The following is a 19,959-nucleotide window of genomic DNA, read 5'->3' on the forward strand; positions in this document are numbered from 1 at the left end:
TTGGTGCTGCAGATGAAAAAGCCCTATTACCATAAGAGGTGTGTGTCCTCGGTGTCACAATAAGACACTTGTTTGATGATCTCAGGCTGCGTTGAGGAATGTAATGTGAAATAAGGATAAAATAAATGGTCTTGCCAGTCTTTTAGATTTGAAATAATTCAACAAATTCTTTTTGTAAGCTCAAAGAAATAACCTTGTCAGCACTTTAATAATAGAGCATGGAGAGAGCAAGGATCTTAATATGAGTTACTGTTAAAACAGGGAATTTCCCCAATCTGGAAATAACTGCGCGTTAAATTTCACCTTGCAAAGCTCTACCGATGATGGCGCCCTTCCAAGGTGAAAATTTATCACTGGTATCCGGTGCTGGTCGATGTGTTCAAATGCGTAAAAGGATCTCAACCGTCGAACGCCAACGATGTGTTAATTCAAAATGGCGTCTTGAATTTTGTTTTGGTGGCTACAAAATCGTCCAGCTATTTTCATTTACTGACGGAATTTGCAGCGGTAAGCCTTTGCCTTGAGGTGAGAAATGAATTTTTAGATTATTGTAGATCATTATTTGACTGTTTACCTTGCCATGTACAGAATCATTGACGGCAAATTAATGAGTTTTATTTTTGCTCGTTTTTTTTATGTTACCGTATTTCATCATTCCGTAGGCTGCTGTGTATGTGTAGCGTAACTGCAATGGTTAATGCATTTTAACGTCGTTTGAGAATCATCATGTCACACAGAATCATGCATTGTGTTGTGTTTCAGAATGATTTAGTTGGAATGAATTATTTTGCAGTCAGGATTGGCTACTATTAATCATCAAACAAACTTTCAAATCAAATGGTTTGTTGCAGGAATTAATTATTTGTTTGTCAATTTAAAATAAATGAAAGTTTAGTTTAATTTTATTAAGTTTCCTTTGAAATTCATTTATTGATTGAATTGAATAATATATTTGTTTACCAGTTTACTGTTGTGTTTCTAAAGTGCAATCTCTGAAAAGCTGTTATTTTGACAATGCAGTACAACAACGTAACAATCCATCTTTTAAGAATATCTTGGATGGCCTGTCAAAAAAATTGCAGGTCTTTTTTGACAAGGGCAGAGTGAGAACTCCATCCAAAAGGTTATGTTAAATCTGTTCATTTCATAAAATTGTTGTGTCAAAGTGAACAACTTTTATTAAAATAAAAGACTTTCTTCACATTTTTCAGGGGTTGATAATTTTTTTGTCTAGGGGCTTGTTGTCCAGAACTTGATTGGCCTATTCCTGTGGTTGGTTTCCTGCACAATTCTATTATGTCCACGATTGTTCTACAATTTTTTTATTTATACAATTTTAACAGGCTTTAGCTATTAAGGAAACATTTTTAATGATCAATCATGAAACATGCTAACTTTGAAAAAGACATAAGTCCATAACCAAGCTTTAAAAAAATATTACCCGTTTGTTTTTCAGAGGTTTGCAGCATGTTTTCTCATCATCGGTGTATGAATTCTCCATCGTGCAACTAACATTATTCTATGTGTGTAACCTACTCAAAGAGAAGTCCATCCTTCTGTAACAATGTCGACCCAACATCAAACTCCCGACAGGAAAAAGAACTTTGCCCCTCTTCTCAGCTCCCCGCAAGTCGGCCATTCAATGCCGAACCCCATAATGCAGCAGCCCAAGACACCCATCCCTCAGAGCCCCGCCCCTGCCAATCACTCTTTCCGCCAAGGCTCTATGTCAACACCGTCTCCCCAGATGCCGCAGAGCCCAGATCCTGTCCATGATCTTCCTCCGGAGCTACTTGAAGCGGGCTGGAGACAGTTTTGGAGCAAGAGGGAGGGGCGGAACTACTACTTCAATAAGTTCAGTAAACAATCACTGTGGGAGATGCCCCCCATGCCCGGAGAGAGGGGCGCATCACGGGTAAGAAAGAAAATTAGATTCCAGCTTTTAAACTGGTTGGTTTCATTCTTATTAAATAGCAAAATTTATCTGTTATTGGACAGGAATACGTTGGCTAAATAATCACTGTAGGAGGTACGTGTAGCTGCTCTGTAACTCTGTATACTCTGTGAAAGAGAATCCACAGGCAAATCACTCGAGTGGGATTCGAACCCACAACCTTTGCATTGCTACAGCAGATATTGGGTTGTAGTTTGATCTTGATTATCTTTTCAACCCACAGCATGACCCTCTTGGAATTCAGATCGACCCAAGGCCCGGTCACGGACCTCCAAATATAACCTCTCCACCTGGTGGTCTGGTACCCAGAAGACAGTCAATTGAAGAGTCTCCTCTCAGCCCAACGTTCAAGCAGGCTGACCTTAGAGGGTGAGTCTAAGGCCGTATCCGAATTGGCAGCTTCGGCTACAGCTGTGACTGTTAAGGACTTCTTATAATGTACTTCAACGCATGATGTAGCCAAAGCTATAGTCGCCAGTTCGGACACAGCCTAACCTCTTTGAAAAGTGCACCGAACGGTTTCCCTTGTATCAGCAGAGAAAAACACTCGGCAAGATATCTCAGTTGCTTCTCAAGGATCATCATTTGCTACACAATATTAGCACTTTGTGTGCTTAAAACTTTCCAGTCTAAATATTTTGCTGTGCAATCTTGCTGGACTAAGTTGTAATAACAAGAAAACTTTCAGCTTTTTTCTGAGATAAAGGGGTGACAACATTGAATCTGATGTTTGTGGTAGCACCATGTGTAGATCTCTTTTCAGTAGGGCTGGTTCAGAAAAACAACTGGGGGTTGACAATTTGTACCCTAACACTGAAGTGGAATAAAAATCCTACTTGATCATTCATTCCTGAGACGTTCGAAGATGATCCTAATCACTGATTAATCATGGTCTTTTGTAGCCCTTTCTGGGACTTCTCTATCAACACTAACGTCATGATGTTTGAGAGGTACCCTAGTGTACTGCCTCCACCCCATAATGACATTGAACTGATGAGGGGAAGCCTGGTACAGAAACTACGCTTCCAGTACAGTGAATTATGTTACCAACGCGAAGGTAAGTCCCATTTCTTTATGATGTTTTATAATTGGGAAGTTTCACACCCTAATGGATACGTGTAGCAAGCAGGATATCAGTGTCGTCTGCACGTATAGCGGATATTGAGTAGCATATGATATGAAGTCATAATGATGACGTATCAGTCCCACTAACCGCATCTGTTTTGTGCTTAAAAGGTTGATACATTTTTTCATTGGAGGATATTTTGGTTGTATTGTATCATAAACCTGGGTTTGAACTCCAGCTAAACCATAGTTACAGGTTGAAATGCTTTCATCTAGTACCCTCCAACAAAGATATTGTCAACATAGAGAGACCGCCAACACAGGTGTAGTAGCTCAGTTAATAGAGTGCCAGTATTTTAATAATAATAACAATAATAATATCGAAGTCACATATAGCGCACGTATCTACCAAACAAGGTACTCAAGGCGCTGAGTATATACTCAGAAAGATAGGTTATTGCAGAGATGAATTCTGAGACCCAATTGTGTAAGGTGCTATGGCCACAGCCAGGAACACCGGGGCGAACCCCTTCTCTTTTCGATAAGTGCACTGGGTTCTTTTACAAGCGTTACACAACACCAACGGCTTTATGTCCCATCCGAAGGATGAAGCAATGGTTAAGTGACTTGCTTTAAGGACACAAGTGTCACGGCTGGGGATCCAAACCGACACTCTGCTGATCAGAAACACCAGAGTTTGAATTCAGTGCTCTTAACCGCTCGGCCACGACACTTGAGTATTTTGTAATGTATTGTTTTGTCTGTTGCAGGGATCCAAGCACCGAAGGAATCCTTTAATCGTTGGCTTCTGGAGAGGAAGGTGATTGACAAAGGCCAAGATCCGATGCTACCCAGTGACTGTAAGCCAGAAGTATCGCCGTCTATGAAGAGAGAGATTATGAGTGATATTCCCATTAGGTAACCTAGAATCATTGTTATCGACTAGGAACCCAAGAATTATTTTTACATTAACTTAGTACCCAGTGATTGTAAGCCAGAAGTATCACGGCCTATGAAGTGATATATTTCCATCGGTTAAACTACTTATCAAGTAGGAACGAAAGAAATCAGCAGGCCTGATACTTCATGGAGGCAACAAAGGCAATTGCCTCCTTGCCCCCAAGTCATTGCCTCGGTGCCCTTGAAAAGCTCCAGTAGAAATGTACAATTTCCTCATAGGGTGCCCTTTACCAAGGAGAAAATGCCTTGGTGCCCGAACCCTTTCAAAAACGAAGCATACAGAAGCATACTGAACCAGTATTCATCAATGACTGTGACAGATGATGATGTGGTCATGTTTAAGCCTGGCCGCACGGATAAGAGCTCTGGCATTTCTGATCAGCAGAGTGTGTGTTCAAGTCCTGGTATTGACACTTGTGGTCGAGCACACCGGACTCGGGCTCCGGTGGTTTTGATCAGCTGAGTGTGGGGTCAAGTCCTGATCTTGACACTTATGGTCCAGCACACCGGACTCAGGCTCTGGTGTTTATGATCAGGAGAGTGTGGGTTCAAGTCCTGGGCCCAATTTCATAGCGCTGCTTAACGGTAAGCAAATTTGCGTGCTTACTGTAGCAGAAAATTTGTCTTAAGCCTTAGCGTATTTCACGGGTTAGCAGAAAAATTGGGCAGCTATATTGCGTGTTTACCGTGGATTTGCATTGTGACGTCATTTATTTTCGTGCGGTAAGCACCGAAAGATAAGCATGCCTTTTCGTTTGCTTACGGTTAGTGCGCTATGAAATAGAAATGGCACAGTAAGCACAAAATTGTCCGCTAAGCAGCGCTATGAAATTGGGCACTGGTATTGACACTTACAGCACACCGGACACAGGCTCCGGTGTTTCTGATCAGCAGAGTGTGGGTTCAAGTCCTGGTATTGACACTTGTGGTCCAGCACAACAGACTCAGGCTCTGGCATTTCTGATCAGCAGAGTGTGGGTTTGAGTCCCAGTCGTGACACTTAAACTTAAAGGAACACGTTGCATTGGACCAGTCGAGTTGATCTGTAAAAAGAGTTTGTAACCATTTGTTATAAAATGCATATGGTTGGAAAGATGTTTTAGAAGTAGAATACAATGATCCACACAAATATGCCTCGAAATTGCGTGGTTTTCCTTTTACGCGGCCGGTCCATTTATGGGAGTAAAATTTTCGCAAAGCAAAAGTATAACCACGCAATTTCGAGGCAAGTTTGTGTGGATCATTGTATTCTACTTTTAAAACTCTTTTAATAACAAATGGTTTCAAACGCTTTTTAGAGACCAACTCGTCTGATCCAAGGCAATGTGTCCCTTTAACCATTGGACGTACAGCTGTAGGTCCTGTGTGTTGTAAATGCTCTAAAAGGATCCAGTGTTTTCACCGCCCCTTGGTTGAGCATCTTATTGTGATTTTTTGAACAGATTGTACAGGCCCAAGTTGTACGGAGAAGCCCGGAAGTTGTTGTATAGATACGCTGAAGCTGCAAAGAAACTCATTGAATCAAGGTAAGAAAAAATGTGTTTTTTCTAGGGATCTTGAGAAAGGACTAAAAATGTCTGGGTGTATACCGATCAGCCCTTCAATTATCTTGGCCCAATTTTGGGAAAATATTGCTTTACATTTGTCTGCTAAGCAGAAATAGTAGCCACAGATTGCACACAAGACATGGTAGTTTGGCCGGGAGCCTTAAAGGAACACGTTGCCTTGGATCGGTCGAGTTGGTCTTTGAAAAGCGTTTGTAACCGTATGTTATAAAATTGATATGGTTGGAAGGATGTTGTAAAAGTAGAATACAATGATCTACACAAATATGCCTCAAAATTGCGTGGTTTTTGTTTTACCTCGTCGACTAACACGGTCGGCAATTTATGGGAGTCAAAAAGTTGACTGGGAGTCAAAAAGTTGACTCCCATAAATGGCCGACCGTGTTATTTCACGACGTAAAATGAAAACGGTGCAATTTTAAGTGATACTTGTGTGGATCATTATTCTACTTTTAAAACATCTTTCCAACCATATACATTTCATATCAAATGGTTTCAAACGCTTTTTTATAGACCAACTCACCCGATCCAAGGCAACGTGTTCCTTTAATCTGGTAAGCATAATTTTGTAGTGTCTAGCTACTGTTTGAGAATCAGCAGCTGTATCAAATGGGGCCACAGGAATAAAATTAGGAAGGATTTCACCATCAACCACCCAATTTCATAAAGCCCTTAAGCAGAAAATACTGCTAAGCAAATTTCTTTGATAAGCGTAAGAAATGAGTTGGGCACCAGTTGCAACATGGTTAGCATAACGGAATTTTGGCTGGTAAGCAAGAGTTTGTGTTAAGCAAGAGTTTTCTGTGCTTAGCAAGTTTGTTATGCTTACATGCTTCTTGACATTTGGACCAGGTTGTGCTATTCCACAGGCCTGGTACTGAGCAAGTCGTGCTTGCACACTCCAAGAGCAAGATTTTGTTTGTGCTAAGCAAGTTTATATGCTTTCAGGCTTCATGTTGGGCCATGTTATATCACAAACCTGAGAAAGAGTAAATAGTGTTTACAAACTGCATCGTGGAGGGCACACAGAAGGTAAAGATTGAGATTGTTTTCTATTTTTTTTTGTGGTCTTTTCAGGAAAGCATCCTCTGAGAGTCGTAAGATCATTAAGTGGAATGTTGATGAGATGTTTCGATGGTTGAGAACTCAGCCCTGCTGTAGTATAGATGAGTATATGGTAAGACAAAAACACAGATTTCTGTTTCTGATACATGCCAGTTGAAAATAGCGTAGGTAGGGAATTATTGATTTTGTTTATCCATGATGTTTTTTACCACATGAGGGCATGTGTGGTCCAAATTAGTTAATAACAAAATAATTTATTTAGCCATTTATACACGAAAACCTCAAACAGACATTCACAACAAGAACGGAACATTTGGTTGTTTGTGTTTAAATAATAAAGAAGGATGATTGCAAAAACAAGACAAACAAGATGGTGCCCCTTGTAGGTCTGTGTTGAACTCCCCAAAACAATACATACAGATAACCCTGACAGCATCGAACAGGGCTTGATTATAAAACACTGCGATGAAGCTTTTGATTAAGAGGACCATTTAAAGGCAGTGGACACTATTGGTAATTACTCAAAATAATTATTAGCATAAAACCTTACTTGGTAACGAGTAATTGGGAGAGGTAGTATAAAACATTGTGAGAAACGGCTCCCTCTGAAGTGACATAGTTTTCGAGAAAGAAGAAATTTTCCACGAACTTGATTTCGAGACCTCAAGTTTAAGATTTGAGGTCTCGAAATCAACCATCTAAACGCACACAACTTCGTGTGAGAAGGGTGTTTTTTCTTTCATTATTATCTTGCACCTTTGACGACCAATTGAGTTCAAATTTTCACAGGTTTGTTATTTTATGCATATGATGAGATACACCAAGTGAGAAGACTGGTCTTTGTCAATTACCAATAGTGTCCACTGCCTTTAAAGCCGGGGAATATTTAAGTTTGTTTGTTAAATCCACTAATTTAATCCATTATATCCAAAATAAACTGTAGTTTTGTGAAGATTTTTTCGGACGATCCGAGCATGCCGATTGAAACGTTGAGTTGACAACCACTGGTTCTGACCAGTAACCAACACTACTTACATGTAAGAAGAGATTTTCACATCGGTGTTATCGCAAACCTCACCTAAATTATTATACTCCCACCATGCAAAGTTTCAAATCCTACTAACTTGGAGTGGGTTTCAATCTGGGCCCAATTTCATAGAGCTGCTAAGCACAAACATTTGCTTAGCATGAAATTTCTTCCTTGATATAAACAGGATTACCAACCGAATTTCCATTTGTTGCATATTGCTTGTTACTGGTATTCAGCTGTTGTTTGCTTATCCTGAAAATCACCAGGAAATTAGGTTGGTAATCCTGTTTTTATCAAGGAAGAAATTTTATGTTTAGCAAATTTTTGTGCTTAGCAGCTCTATGAAATTGGGCCCTGGGCATTTGAAAGGCCTTATCCTTTTGGAGAAATGTGTAATTTTGTTCCCTTTTTTTCCTGATTCTTTAGAAACGTTTAGCTCATCTGAAGGAGCAGTGTGGCCCTCATCTCAACTCGGCCGTCCAATCCTCCGTGGAGGGAATCTGTTCTAAGATGTGTAGCATGTCTAGTGAGATTGTGAAGAAGCTGAGAGCTAAACACTGGGAGCTCCTTAAGGAACATCAGATTGAAGGTGAACTTAATGCGCTCAAACATTTAGTTCAAATGGAACACAGCTGGACTTTTCAACTTTTTACTTTCTGATTTTCCATTGCCGATTGGCGTTTTGTGTTTATTGTTTAGAACCAACATCATTACTCAAAGGAGATTTACATATGGTGCTAATGTAAATGTCACTTATTTTATTTCCAACGCGCAAAGTTTCAAATCCTACTTAAACCGTTTTTTTTCTTTCTCTCTGTTGTTCAGAGCCGGCACCATTTCCCAGGGCGCCAGCCGACCGGAAGATGCCTTGCTACCCGGTGTACGACTACGTACCCAGCCCGAGGTTACCCACAGTAGACATCCATGAGGAAGGAAGCACAACATGCCTTCGTTATAAAGGAGAAATGATGAAACTCAATACAGCTCACCTCAAGAAACTGGTAAGAGGAGAGGTCGTTACGGAAGGAGTTGCTGTTTCATTTCAACAGGGATCATTCAAAGTATACTCGCGAGTTCTATGAGAACAAAATCCACAGACAAATTATCCGGGTGGGATTCGAACCGATGACCTTTGCAATTGCAATGCTAGAGCAGATGTCTTACCACTAGGGCCACCGAGCCAGCCTGGTGGCTAGAGGCGATTTGAATGCTACAGCGGGTACCGTAATCATTTTATAGAAAAATACTTATGCATCGGGGATGAAGAATATAATTCGATTTTTACCCTTGCCCCGATGTGTAAAAAACACTGACTTACTACACATCGAATCTCAAGCCTTGACACTTGTGTCCTTAAGCAAGACACTTAGGCATTGCTTTGTCCTTCGGATGGGACGTAAAGCCATTGGACCCATGTGTTGTTATCGACAAGAGAAGGGTTCGCCCCGGTGTTCCTGGCTGTGGTTGGTGAATGCGCCGTAGTAGGTCTCACAATATATCACTGCAATGACCTATATTTCTGAAAGTTTGTACATATTCAGCACCTTGAGTTCCTTGTTTGGTGGATACGTGCGCTGTATAAAACTTTGATATTATTATTTTTTATTAATCAAAGCTCTTGCTCTTTTATATCACCTTAGGAGATGCTTTACAGGTTGCACTGTAGAGACGACGCAGTCAGACAGAATTTCTTGCCAAGAGTTTGGTGTCTGCTTCGAAGATATCAGGTAAGAGATCCAGACGTGGTTTAAACATCTTAGTTTGGGCTTTGTGGTTTATTTCTTGATGGTTATATCTTGTAGGAAATTTAAACAGGAATCCTAAAAAATATCTTCTTGGTTTTTTGGGGTTTTTTTTTTTGGTTTTTTTTTTTCACTTTTTTTTCAATTTTTTTTTCCTTTGGTGTGTTAATGTGTGATTCTGAATAATGAAGAATTTAAGCGATGAAACTACAAGAAAAGGAGGTGTTCATGCCTCCATTTCCTATGGTCATTGCCTTGGTCAATGCCTTGGTGCCCTTGAAATGCTCCCGTAGAAATTCATAATTTCCTCATAGTGTGCCCTGTACCAAGGGAAAAAAGCCTTGGTGCCCTTGCCTTTCAAAAACGTAGCATACAGACCTGATTTATTATTTATTAACTTTGTTTTGGATTGGTTTATTTCACAAATAAAAGCTTCACAGCCTGGAAGAGGCTGAATTGAGTTTTATTTTTTTACATCATTAACAAAAGTTAAGAATATAGATATTTAAAATTAAGGAATTGACTTCTTTGGCAATTGTCAAAATCTTTCTGACTGATGAACTCTGTCCTTTCTCTCTTCTTTTCTCAGACGTTATTTGGAGTTGGTCGGTACGAGGGTCATGGCCTCCAGGGAGCTCTACCCGTCGCTGTCTTCAAGTCTCTCAACGATAACTTCGGAGTAACCTTTGAATGTTTTGCATCTCCCCTTAATTGTTATTTCAAGCAGTATTGCTCTGCGTTTGCTGACACGGACTGCTATTTTGGATCAAGAGGGTAAGTGGATGAGAGTGACTGTACTGAAACATGATTTGCTTTGGTTACTCTTATGGATCCGTTTATAAAAAAATCACTCCAAATATTGTTATATTAATAGATGTCAGAAAACTACATTGCTGTAGCTTATTTCGTCATATAGAATATGACCATAAGGTTGAAGTTCAAGGAAGTGGACACTATTGGTAATTACTCAAAATAATTATTATCACAAAACCTTTCTTGATTATGAGTAATGGGGAGAGGTTGATAGTATAAAACATTGTGAGAAATGGCTCCTTCTGAAGTAATGTAGTTTTTGAGAAAGGAGTAATTTTCCGCAAATTTTATTTTGAGACCTCAGATTTAGAGTTTGAGGTCTCGAAATCCAGCATCCGAAAGCGCACAACTTTGTGTGACAAGGGTGATTTTTTCTTTCATTATTATCTGGCAGTTTCAACGACTGTTCGAGCTCAAATTTTCACAGGTTTGTTATTTTATGCATATGTTGAGATACATCAAGTGAGAAGACAAGTCTTTGACATTTATCAATTGTGTCCATTGTCTTTAATAGATTAAATTTTTGCATTGGGGATAAAAACATTATTTTTTTTGTTTTACCCTGACACCAATGTTTATTGAGCACTCTGTACTTTCCCGAGCTCTGTGGAAAAACCAACAGCAAATCACTCGGATGGGGTTCTAACCCACAACCTTTGCATTGCTAGAGCTGATATCTTTATAAGTGGACTTCCGTAGATGATAGTAGGAATGTATAAATTGTTGCTTTATTTGTGTAAATCTTTATTCCACAGTCCTATCCTTGATTTCAATCCAGTCAGTGGATCATTTGAAGCTAACCCTCCCTTTGGGGAGGAGCTTATGGAATCAATGGTGGCACATTTTGAGGTGAGTAGTTTTCAAAAAAATAGAATAAGCTGTAGCAAGCTGCTTGCATAAATATAGCTTGTAGCTTGTGGCCCAAAGTTTCAACCCTAGCAGAGTCTTTCTAAAAGGCTATAGGATGTAGCCTTCGAGAAAGACTAAGGGCCGAAACGTGCCGATAACAAAATTGTGTGTTAGTATTTTTAATGATTTAGGTTAGCTTACAGTTAGCACTGCCCTGAAATCGCACAGTAAGCACAAAATCCGTTAAGCATGAAATTGGGTCCAGGACAGCTAAGGGGGCAGAACCCTGTTCCCTTGAGACTGAAGGATGTCTGCTATATATTGGTGTTTAATTTAACAAGAAATGCTCAAATGCTTTTGTAGTAGAGATCGTATTCTGAAAATGGAATTTGCCATTATCTACTTGCGGGGCCTTAAAGCAATTTCCCTCTGGCAAAGGGCACTACTATGGCAAAAATCACAGCAAAAGCACAGTGCTCACTGCAATTGCTGTGGGTGCCGTGCGTTAATTCAAGGCCTGTGTAATCTTCTGTTCTCTCCACACAAAGTAGGTACCTCCCACAGCGATTACTTAACCTACCTATTCCCATAGACAAATAAAAAGATATAACGTTCTTAGTGTAACCCTCACCTTGTTTTCTCTTCCAGCGTCTCTTGGCAGGCACATGTGATCCATTGTCTTTCATCGTCTTTATTCCTGAATGGAGAAACCCACCAACAGCTGCTCTCGTGAACATGGAGAAAAGCAGGTCAGTGGGTCAGGGTACTAGACTGGCTGCCAGAACAGAGGTTTCTTAGTACTTTGAATTTATTAACCATAAAATCTTTCTTCTAAATTTGTGACCTAAGGGCCATGCCACTTAAGGCACTTTACAGGAAATCACAAAAAAGGAAAAGGCATTCACATTTGACAATCGCGTATTTTTCTTTGGGATTGAAAAACCACCATGGTTAGTCTTGTTTCAAGTCACCGTGGTATAGTGGTAAGACTGCAGGACTTGCAATCACAAGGTTGTGGGTGCTATATAAATGCCATATATGTATGTATGTATGTATGTATGTATGTATGTATGAGAGAGATTGGCTGTTGCCAGCTTGGTGTCTATCCCCTTGTGGGGGGGGGGGGCTTTGCTGAGTTCCCTCGTCGGAAAGATCATCTACACAAACAAACGAGCTCACTTATTTGTGTCTTGAAGAACTTTACTAAAGTTACTCCCTCGATGATTGGTTTCAGGTTCAAGAGGAAACAGACGACTGTGACTGCTTTTGAACATGAGTACCGAAGTGGTGCACAACATTCTTGTGCTGAGTAAGTAGAGATGTAGTTTATATTCTTCCCTACCTTTCACCACTGGACCCGGTTCGAATTCTACCTCAGACTGGAGCCTCTCATGTTCTTGTTGATGATTGTTTAAAAGAGTTCAGTAAGATGTGACTTGGTCTGAGGGACAACAACTCAACCTTTTACCTGTTAGATTAAATTTCAAGAAATTTGTGTAAAACTGGTGTGTTTATTCTTTTATGGTGTTTATGCAATTTTAAATTTTTATAGTGTTTTTACTTCGTATCTTGCTTTTGCTCTATGGTATATCAAACTCGCTATCTATTTGTTTACAGATTCCATGTATTTTTTTTTGCGATTTCCTGTACAGCAGTTTGAGATTTTTCTGTAAAACGCTAAGTGTAAAATAAAACATAATTATTATTCTTTACACAGTAATGAGGTGTACTACCGTGCCGTACATGGAACTGCCATCTTCTTTCTGCAGAACGATGCCGGATATAAGCTCTGGCCACCAACCGACGAGAAGATCAAATCATTAATGGAAGCTTACCAACCCGAACAGACCACACCACCCACGCCGTCAGCTTCTAAAGTGTCCAATCATAAAGAGGTAGATACAGAAGGTGAAACTCCCAAGAAAAAAATAGACGCATCTTTAAGTTCTCCCACCAGTTCCTTAAAGAGGACCTTTTCAGAATCTGAAAGTGACGCTCAACCGCCGTTAAAGAGGACCTTTTCAGAATTTGAAAGTGACACACAACCGCCGTTGAAGGGTCACGCAGACGACCATTTAAGTGCGTCCGTAACGTCACCTACAGGAAATGGTGGTTCACCTCTAAAGAGATCGAAATTAACTGAAGACTTGTATTTTGACATCTCACCAGCTCTGAGGCATACCCATGGTATGACAAAACTAGAGGTGGATAGATCGAGGAGCGAACAGAGACACGGGAGTGACGGCGACAGGAAGAAGGAGCATGCAACAAGTTCTCTGTCTGATACACCAAGAATTGTAAAATAACAAACCTATCATGTTGTGTACATAGCTAGTCAATGCCAACACCTACTCCCTGGTTGTAATGGGGTTGACGCTAACCTTAAAAGGCCCAAACAAAAGCCCCAACCAAACATTCAAGTAAATTGAGGTACAGTTTGGGCTTTTAATTTTTATCTGGTTTTTGTGTGGAATCAATGTTTTTTTTAAAACAGTTATTTGTTCATGAGCAGCGTTGCTTAGAACTAAATCTCAAAATCTCAATGCAACTTTGTTATATCAGTGCAAGAAGTTGATAAGTTATAAACAGATAATTAAGGTGATACCTTGGACACACATGGTGCTTGGCAGATAGGTTGTGTCTCACACTAGAGTAATAGGTATACAGTTGTGAACGTTTTCTCAAGACACCACTTTGTTTTGGTTACAATGCATAGTCAAAACTTGAGAAATTTCAGACCTTTTTCTGGCCTGTATCCTTTGTTTTTTGAAAGGGCAAGGACACCAAAGAATATTCTCTTTTGTAAAGGGCCGGTACCCTATAAGGAAATTGTATATTTCTACTGGAGCGCTCCAAGGGCACCAAGGCAATGACCAAGGGGAATGGAGGCAATCGTCTTTGTTGCCTCTGTGAAGTATAGGGCCTGCTTCTTCCTGTATTCAGACTTTTTAAAGTCTGCTTGGTAAACAAACAAAAAACCAGTAATTTTAAATAAAATAAGTCCTGCTCTTTGATTTACTTCTCTAGTATGAGGATTGTGATCCTGAAAGGTTTGGGAATCTATAACTCCAGGAGTTATCAGAAATGAAAATGCCATCATTTGACACCACTTTGTTTCAGTTACAATGCATAATAAAAGGTTGAGAAATTCAGACTTTTTTCAGAATTCAGACTTGTAAAAGTCCGCTCAGTAAAACATAAACAATCATGGGTTTTTTTGTTGTCGCTTTTTTTCAAAATGCAAGTCGTGCTCTTTTATCTACTTCTCTAGTAATGAAGATACTGACCCTAAAAGGTTGTTGGAATCTATAACTCCAGGGGTTACCAAAAAGTGAAAACATCATCATTTGACACCACTTTGGTTCAGTTACAATGCATAACTCTAGGTTTAGAAATGTCGGACCTTTTTTCTATATTCAGACTTTTAAAAGTCTGTCCTAAAACAAGTCGTGCTCTTGGATGTACTTCTCTTGTGATTAGGATGGTGAATTGAAAAGGTCGTTGGAACCTATAGAACCTATAGAAAAAAATGGACATCCCAAGATTTGGATCAAAGTTTAGACTTTTTTTCTCATCAATGACTCTCACCCCTGATTATTTGTTTCCTATTTGGGGATTACATTACAGCTTCTTCAAAGCCATAAAATAATGATAACAATCTTATTGATAGGTATCGTTTCCGCAGGGCAATATCTTTCTTTACAATTTGTAGAACTTGCCAAGAGGTCTTAAGGGAATATGATTCAAATCAACAGTCTTGTATTTTCTTTATACTCTTTGCTGACTTATTCAGTAGGAGATCTTAAATCCGCAACGTTTGTCTTTGGATTTTGTCGCACGGATTCTCACTAAGCGATGACCCTTCGAAAAAGGTTGTTCAAATTTTTGCTTTATGCAGTTGTAAGATTAAAGGGTCTGGGTACTTTTTTATAGGACACAAAACACACTGTCCACAGATTTACATTAAACTTACACGGTTTGAAGATAATGACGGTAGAAATCCTACCTTAAGATATTACTTGCTGAGGTGCTGTATTTTTTGAGAAATGAGTAAAAAAAAACGTCACAAGTCAGGAGACGAAAATTATTTAAGCATGTAAAACGCTTTTTCATGACATTATATCACTCATTTCTCAAAAACTGCAGCACCTCATTAAGTCATATTTGAAGGGAAGCTGTCTACTATCATTTATCTTCAAACTATGTAAGTTTAATGTAAATCTGTGGACATTGTGTTTTATGTTACATAAAGTACCACAATCCTCATAACTCTGTTAATGTAATAGACAAATAATTTAATGAAATATAATTTGTTTTTAACTTGGTATTTTTTTGGTATTATTTGATATGTATTTTTTAGGTTTTAGGAATGAAGATGTATATATTGTGTATAAAAAATCCTATGTATTTAAAAAGTTGTTTTCATCCGAAAACGAGATCACTGAGGAAAAAAAAAATGTAATCTTAGCTATTTTTTATTCCATGCATTTGGGGAGAATCCTTAAGTGACGCACCTAAAATGACAACGTTTTTCTTTTTTAATTGAGATTTTATCTTTTGAGACTTTTGAGCTATTTTTGGGTGAGCCTCAACTGAACTAATTATATTGTTTATTCATAATGAATAAAATCATCTTGTTCTATGGTAATTTCAATCAAAGGAAAATACTTCTTGACCTGTTCATTAGCTCATGTTTTGAGAACTGAAATCCAGTGGCTTTGGGATAAAATTGGGAGTTTTAAATAACAATTATATTTATCAACTGAACCATTTCAGCCATTGATGATGCAAACAAGTTAGATACAACATCATTTTCATTCAAAGTTAATTTTCTAGAAATTTCACTAACAATTTTAAGTTCTTGCAAAAGCTTGGTTTTGTTGTGTCAGTATTCAAGTGGATAATTGAACGGTAAAATGACTCTGTAAATTGCTTATTTTATTATCCTATACAAGAAACATTTGCAACAATGAAAACATGTTCCGGATATGGAAAAGTATGTTTAAAGGCAGTGGACACTATCGGTAATTACTCAAAATAATTAATAGCACAAAACCTTACTTGGTAACGAGTAATGGGGAGCTGTTGATGGTATAAAACATTGTGAGAAACAGCTCCCTCTGAAGTAATGGAGTTTTCGAGAAAGAAGTAATTTTCAACAAATTGATTTCGAGACTTCGGATTTAGGTCTCGTAATCAAGCATCTGAAAGCACACAACTTAGTGTGACAAGGGTGTTTTTTGTTTCATTATTATCTCGCAATTGCGACGACCATTTTCACAGGTTTGTTTTTTTATGCATAATATGTTGAGATACGCCAAATGAGAAGACTGGTCTTTGACAATTATCAATAGTGTCCACTGTCTTTAACAGGGGTACCAGATCTTATACAAAACACAAAAACTGTGGGGGAACCACTTTATTGCAAAAAAAAAAAATACTAAACAGGACAGATATGTATATATATAATGAGTAGGGTAGAACGCCTTAGCTTGCGATCCAAACCGGACCTTTTTCATATCTATATATAAAAATAAAACAAAAATAGAAATTGAATTTCACTCCTCTACATTTGCTCCGAATAAAATCTCGGTAACATTCAAATATTTGGGGGGGGGAGGGGTGTATTTTGTTTTTGCAAAGCCAAAACTTTAATTGATTGTGATATCCATCTCTTTTTTATTCTGCTCCATAAACTAAACTTCCTTCTCAAATAGATTGTTTCATTTCAAATTAAAATCATGTGACTGTTTTGGAGTCAAATCAACTGGGAAAATAATCCCTGAAGTGATCCCTTCGGTGACAAATGGTTCCAGATAGTATGTCAACATTGAATTTAAAAAAAAAGGTCTTGCCCTTTTGAGTCAAAACGGTTTCAATTATATCAGTTTTTTTTTTGTTTTTTTTCAAAGGTTAATAGCAAACTATAAAGTTGGTACTTTCTCAGTTCCGCTGGAAATTGTTATTTTGCTGAATTTTGAAAGAAGAGATTTTATTATATTATGTTTAAATTGCCGGTCAAGTGAATTTTGTTTCTATATTATAAAAAAAATGTCCATCTAGACTAACGAAACATATCTTCCGCAAGTGAATAAGATGCATTTTAAAGGCATTGGACACTTGGTAATTACTCTAAATAACTGTTAGCATAAAAACTTACTTGGTAACAAGCAGTATAGAACTGTTGATAGTATAAAACATTTTAAGAAACGGCTCCCTCTGAAGTATCGTAGTTTTCGAGGAAAGAACTAATCTTTCACTCAAACATTTGAATTTGATTTCGAGACCTCAGAATTAGATTTTAAGGTCCCGAAATGAAGCATCTGAAAGCAAGGGTGTTTTTTTCTTTCGTTACTTTCTCGCAACTTCGACGACCAATATGAACTCAAATTTTCACAGGTTTGTTATATTATGCATATGTAGCGATACACCAATTGACAACTACCAGAAAAATATAGTGTCCAGTGTCTTTAAAATCACTTATTGTTACAAGGCAATTCGGTGATAATTAAACTCGAATCAGAATTCCATAATCTTATATTTATTGAGCATTGGAAATATATTAACATCGTAGGCGTCCGTTCGTTGTTTAAGTTATCCCTCAATTACAGCACAAACAAATGTGGCACGGGGGGGGGGGGTGGGGGTGCTGCTGAAAGAATGAACGGTGATTGACTTTTTTATTTCACCACCTTTGCAATATTATCGATTGGCTTGAAGATAGCTTTGTTGGTTGTTTTGATAATTCAACAAATTTGAGGGTACAGTTTGTTGACATTTCCTTAGAGATACTACGTGACATTATTTCAAATTGAAGTTGTTTTTTTACGGGTGTTGTTTTATAAGTTATAACTTGTTACAAGGGAGGGTTGTTTGCAAAAAATGTGATCAACTTTGGGTCAAATTCAATTGGGATGTTGTCAATCTTCTTTTTTCACAAGGGAAGGTACACGTTTAGTAATTACTCAAAACAAATATTAACTTAAAAACTGACTTGATAACAAGCATTGGAGAGCTGTTGATAGAATAAAACATTGTGAGAAACGGCTCCCTCTAAAAAAAAAAGGCGTAGTTTTTGAGAAAGAGGTAATTTATCACTAAAATAGTCAAAGACTTCTGGCTAGAAGTCTTTTATTCCTATATCTGAAAGCACACAAATTCGTCCCAACAAGGGTGTTTTTCTCTCATCATTTTCTCGCAACTTTGATGACCAATTTAGCGCAAATTTTCACAGGCTTGTTATTTTATGTTTATGTTGGGATACACCAAGTGAGAAGACTGGTCTTTTACAATTACCAATAGCGTACCTTCTCTTTAAACTATTTTTTCTCTTAAACTTCTAGCCAAAGTCATGTGTTTAAATCTTTAGTAAAGGATTAACCAACAAATAGCATGCAGAGATCATGTATCTTGTCATGGTTGCCAAATTTCTTCTTCTTTTTTATATCACAAAATTAAATCATCACATTTTGTAAAGGTGTTGGCTGCATCTCGAAACTGTTCACTTTTTATTGCGGGAATTGTCCATGAGGGTCCAATCACACTCTGCACATCTGTTATATTATTATATGTATTATATAATTATTAAAAGCAATTTTTATGCCTGTGATGAAAGAATATTATATTAAATACATATTTCTTATCAATATTCCAGTCAGAATGTCATATGCAAGTATCTTTGTTATAAATATTATCCAAATATAATGTTTGTGCGAAAGGTTTTTTAAATTGCCTTTTCCCGAGTTGTGTATTTTTAGTGGGGCCGGTCGTATGGCACCGTTTCAAAAAAATAACAAATTTGTGAAAAGTTTGACTCATTGGTCGTCGAAGGTACAAGGCAAGAAAAAAAACCCTTGTTGCACGATGTTCTGTGCTTCAAATGCCTAATAAAAGGCTTCAGTGCGGCCTAAGGTGTTTTAACATTCGAGTGAGAAATTACCTTTTTTTTCAAAAACTATGTTACTTCAGAGGGAGCCGTTTCACACATGATGTTTTATACTATCAACATGGGCTCTTCATTAATTGCTCGTTACCGTAATTATTTTGAGTAATTACCAATAGTGTCCAATTGACTGTCGTTGTTTTCTAACATGAAAATTGCCAATTATAGGGTACTTAGCCTAAAAGGGAAATTAAACTTTAAAAATTCTTTCTGCCGAGGAGTTGACTGTTCCTAATAATTTGACAACATCTCTGATGTGGCGTTATTTTCTTTCGCGCTAAACCTAGAATTTAAAAAGATGATTACGAATTCAATTTATGTGAAAAGTTGGTTTCAGCGGGGAGAAGGTGTTCTGAACTCGATCGTTCTGAAACATGAAAAGCTACATTCAAAATGACATTCCGAAAAATTGGTATGCGGGGATATTATTTTAGGAATGTGGCTGTATATAATAAGGCCATATTTATATTTTGATTTGTGGTTGATTGCAGTCATACAGTTTATATTAGGGAGAAGTTTCATAGGGTTTCTTGACTAGCCTTGCAACAACACACACGTAAACTTGTTTTGTGCTTGGTTTCATTATTATAGAATAATGCTTTGTGCTGTTATGTTTTGATATGTTTTAAATAATGCTCAATAAATTTACACTTAACAACTGTTCTAAATTCATACAAAGATATTGTTGGAGTTTTTTTTAGGTCTGTTGTCTCTGTTGCGTATTGGAGCTTTGATAAAATAATTCATTCTTTCTTTACTACTATGTGACGTATTTCTTAGAATAAATCTAATTAAAATACTAACTCGGAAGACTAATTCACACTGTTTTAGTTTATCCTTGAAAGGTTTCTGCAATGAAAAGAGGAATGTAATTCACATAACTAGGTTTTGACCTTAAGATCACCTTAATGGTCATACGTAGTGAGCAGACGACCTCCAGAGTCAAGTCTATTGTATTTCAAACAATAGAATGA

General features: G+C 37.9%; 1 protein-coding gene across 1 annotated transcript; it reads left to right on the forward strand.

The window, feature by feature from the left end:
- The first annotated feature begins 440 nt into the window (after positions 1 to 440).
- Positions 441 to 13,616, forward strand: LOC117289488 (mRNA (2'-O-methyladenosine-N(6)-)-methyltransferase-like). The gene is made up of 15 exons (XM_033770627.1): positions 441 to 525; positions 1,457 to 1,915; positions 2,178 to 2,323; positions 2,857 to 3,011; positions 3,790 to 3,937; positions 5,422 to 5,505; positions 6,622 to 6,721; positions 8,066 to 8,228; positions 8,465 to 8,640; positions 9,280 to 9,366; positions 9,971 to 10,155; positions 10,950 to 11,043; positions 11,692 to 11,792; positions 12,278 to 12,352; positions 12,761 to 13,616. Exons 2-15 carry the CDS (start codon positions 1,565 to 1,567, stop codon positions 13,347 to 13,349), a joined length of 2,454 nt encoding a protein of 817 aa, XP_033626518.1. The 5' UTR covers positions 441 to 525; positions 1,457 to 1,564; the 3' UTR covers positions 13,350 to 13,616.
- Positions 13,617 to 19,959: the final 6,343 nt, after the last annotated feature.

Source organism: Asterias rubens, chromosome 4, assembly GCF_902459465.1.
Source record: "Asterias rubens chromosome 4, eAstRub1.3, whole genome shotgun sequence".
In the NCBI taxonomy this organism is placed as follows: domain Eukaryota; kingdom Metazoa; phylum Echinodermata; class Asteroidea; order Forcipulatida; family Asteriidae; genus Asterias; species Asterias rubens.